This window comes from Pinus tabuliformis, chromosome 5_1 (genome assembly GCF_031772625.1).
Source record: "Pinus tabuliformis cultivar Carrire ecotype Pingquan chromosome 5_1, CPIR1, whole genome shotgun sequence".
Lineage (NCBI taxonomy): Eukaryota > Viridiplantae > Streptophyta > Pinopsida > Pinales > Pinaceae > Pinus > Pinus tabuliformis.
The window spans coordinates 909,191,673-909,193,411 of NC_142305.1; the positions used below are offsets into that span (position 1 = coordinate 909,191,673).

The window sequence follows — 1,739 nt, forward strand, 5'->3', positions numbered from 1 at the left end:
AAACCCATTTTGTGAAGGACAGCAAAAAGAAAAGAATGCCTTACCCTGTCAAAGGCATTGGCAAGGTCCAATTTTAGAACAAATCCTTTCTCCTTTCTGCTTATGCTTGAGTGGATAGCCTCTTGCACAAGAAGGATAGAGTCAGAGATGTGCCTATTGGGAAGGAAACCTCCTTGGTTTTCTAAGATCAGAGATTGAAGATGGGGCTTGAGCCTAGATGACAGAATTTTTGTGATTATTTTGTATGCTGAGTTACATAGAGATATTGGCCGAAATCTAGAAAAAGTGGAAGGTTTATTCTCTTTCGGGATTAGGGCTAGATAGGTAGAGTTGGTGAATCCCCCCATTTTGCCTTTCTTTAAAACCCAACGTATCATCTTGATGAGGTCCTTTTTGATCAGCTGCCAATGCTCTCTGTAAAAGCTAATTGGAAACCCATTAGGTCCTGGAGCTTTATCTGGGTGAAGACTTTAGATCGCTTTTTGGATTTCTTCTTCTTCTACTTCTTTCTTGAGGTTGCTGTTCATTTCTTGAGTGACTCCTTTGGGCAGATGCTGTAATAAGCTTGAGTAGTCTTCCTCTCCTTTATCCTCAGTCAGAAGGTTCTTGAAGTGAGTGGTGGCTGCTTCTTTTATAGTTTCCTGAGTATTGTAGCTGTACCCTTCACTATCCTTAATTGTGCTCACTGTGTTTCTAGCCTTTCGAACCATAGCCTGCTTATGAAAGTAAGAAGTATTTTTGTCTCCCTCCTGGAGCCAGAGCTGTCTTGACTTCAATCTCCATTTGGTTTCTTCGTCGTTTGTAGTTTGTCTCAGCTGAGAGTATAGTTTTATTTCGTTCTCTTTGGTTTGCTGAGTCAGCCCAAAGGCTTCAATATTTCGCTGCACTTCCTCCAGCTCTTGCTTTATTTTCTTTTTGCTCAGCTCAGGCTCTTGGTAGTTGTTTTTTGCCCAAGTTTTTAGAGCCTGTCTTACTCTTTTTAATTTTGTTTCCCAGATATATGTTGGGGAGCCTTCCACATGTTGTATCCAAGCCTGCCGCACCACGTCATTTGCTGCAGAGATACGATTCCATATGGAACAGAATTTGAAGGGGAGAGGTCCTAGCCGACATTGACTATGCAAAGTGAGCGTTATTGGATAATGATCAGAGGTGGAGACATTAAGGATATTTGACTGACCTGTAGTGAAAGTGGACAGATACGCTACACTTATGAGGAACCTGTCAAGGCGCTCCATGATGTTGCCGACTCCTATTCTTCTGTTGCTCCAAGTATATCTTCGGTTCTTGGGCCTGATATCTACAAGGTCTTGCTCCTCCATTATACTCTCAAGTCGATTTCTGAAAGGATCTGGGTTGAAATGTCCCCCCCTTTTCTCATTTGCATGCAAAACCAAATTTAAATCCCCTGCAATAATGAGGTTGTTGTCCCGCTCATCTTCTATACTAGCCTCCAAAGTGTTCCAGCATACTTCTTTCTCTCTACTGATTCGGAGCGTATACATTGTAGATTAAAACCGCTGCTCCACCTGTCTTACTTTCTAGATTAGCACGGATCCAGTTCTGGTGTATTCTGGTGGAGTTACAATTCCATTTATTACTGTCCCACATTGTTAGAATGCCGCCTGAGGCTCCTCTTGCTTCGCTTGCACATCCACTGTAACGCTTTTGCTGGTTGATGACTCTATTAATTTCTGATTGATCTTGCTTTGTTTCTTGGATAAGAATGATTTCGGGGT

The 1,739-nt window shown here is 42.2% G+C and overlaps 1 protein-coding gene across 1 annotated transcript; it reads right to left on the reverse strand.

Annotated features, from left to right (window-relative positions):
* Nucleotides 1-470: 470 nt before the first annotated feature.
* On the reverse strand, nt 471-1,505 carry LOC149167763 (uncharacterized). Its single transcript, XM_089430590.1, has one exon. The coding sequence runs from the start codon at nt 1,503-1,505 to the stop codon at nt 471-473; it is 1,035 nt and encodes a 344-aa protein (XP_089286716.1).
* Nucleotides 1,506-1,739: the final 234 nt, after the last annotated feature.

Bases quoted from the DNA above. Each gene is read 5' to 3' on its own strand.
- LOC149167763 (XM_089430590.1), bottom strand. From the start codon at position 1,505: ATGTATACGCTCCGAATCAGTAGAGAGAAAGAAGTATGCTGGAACACT.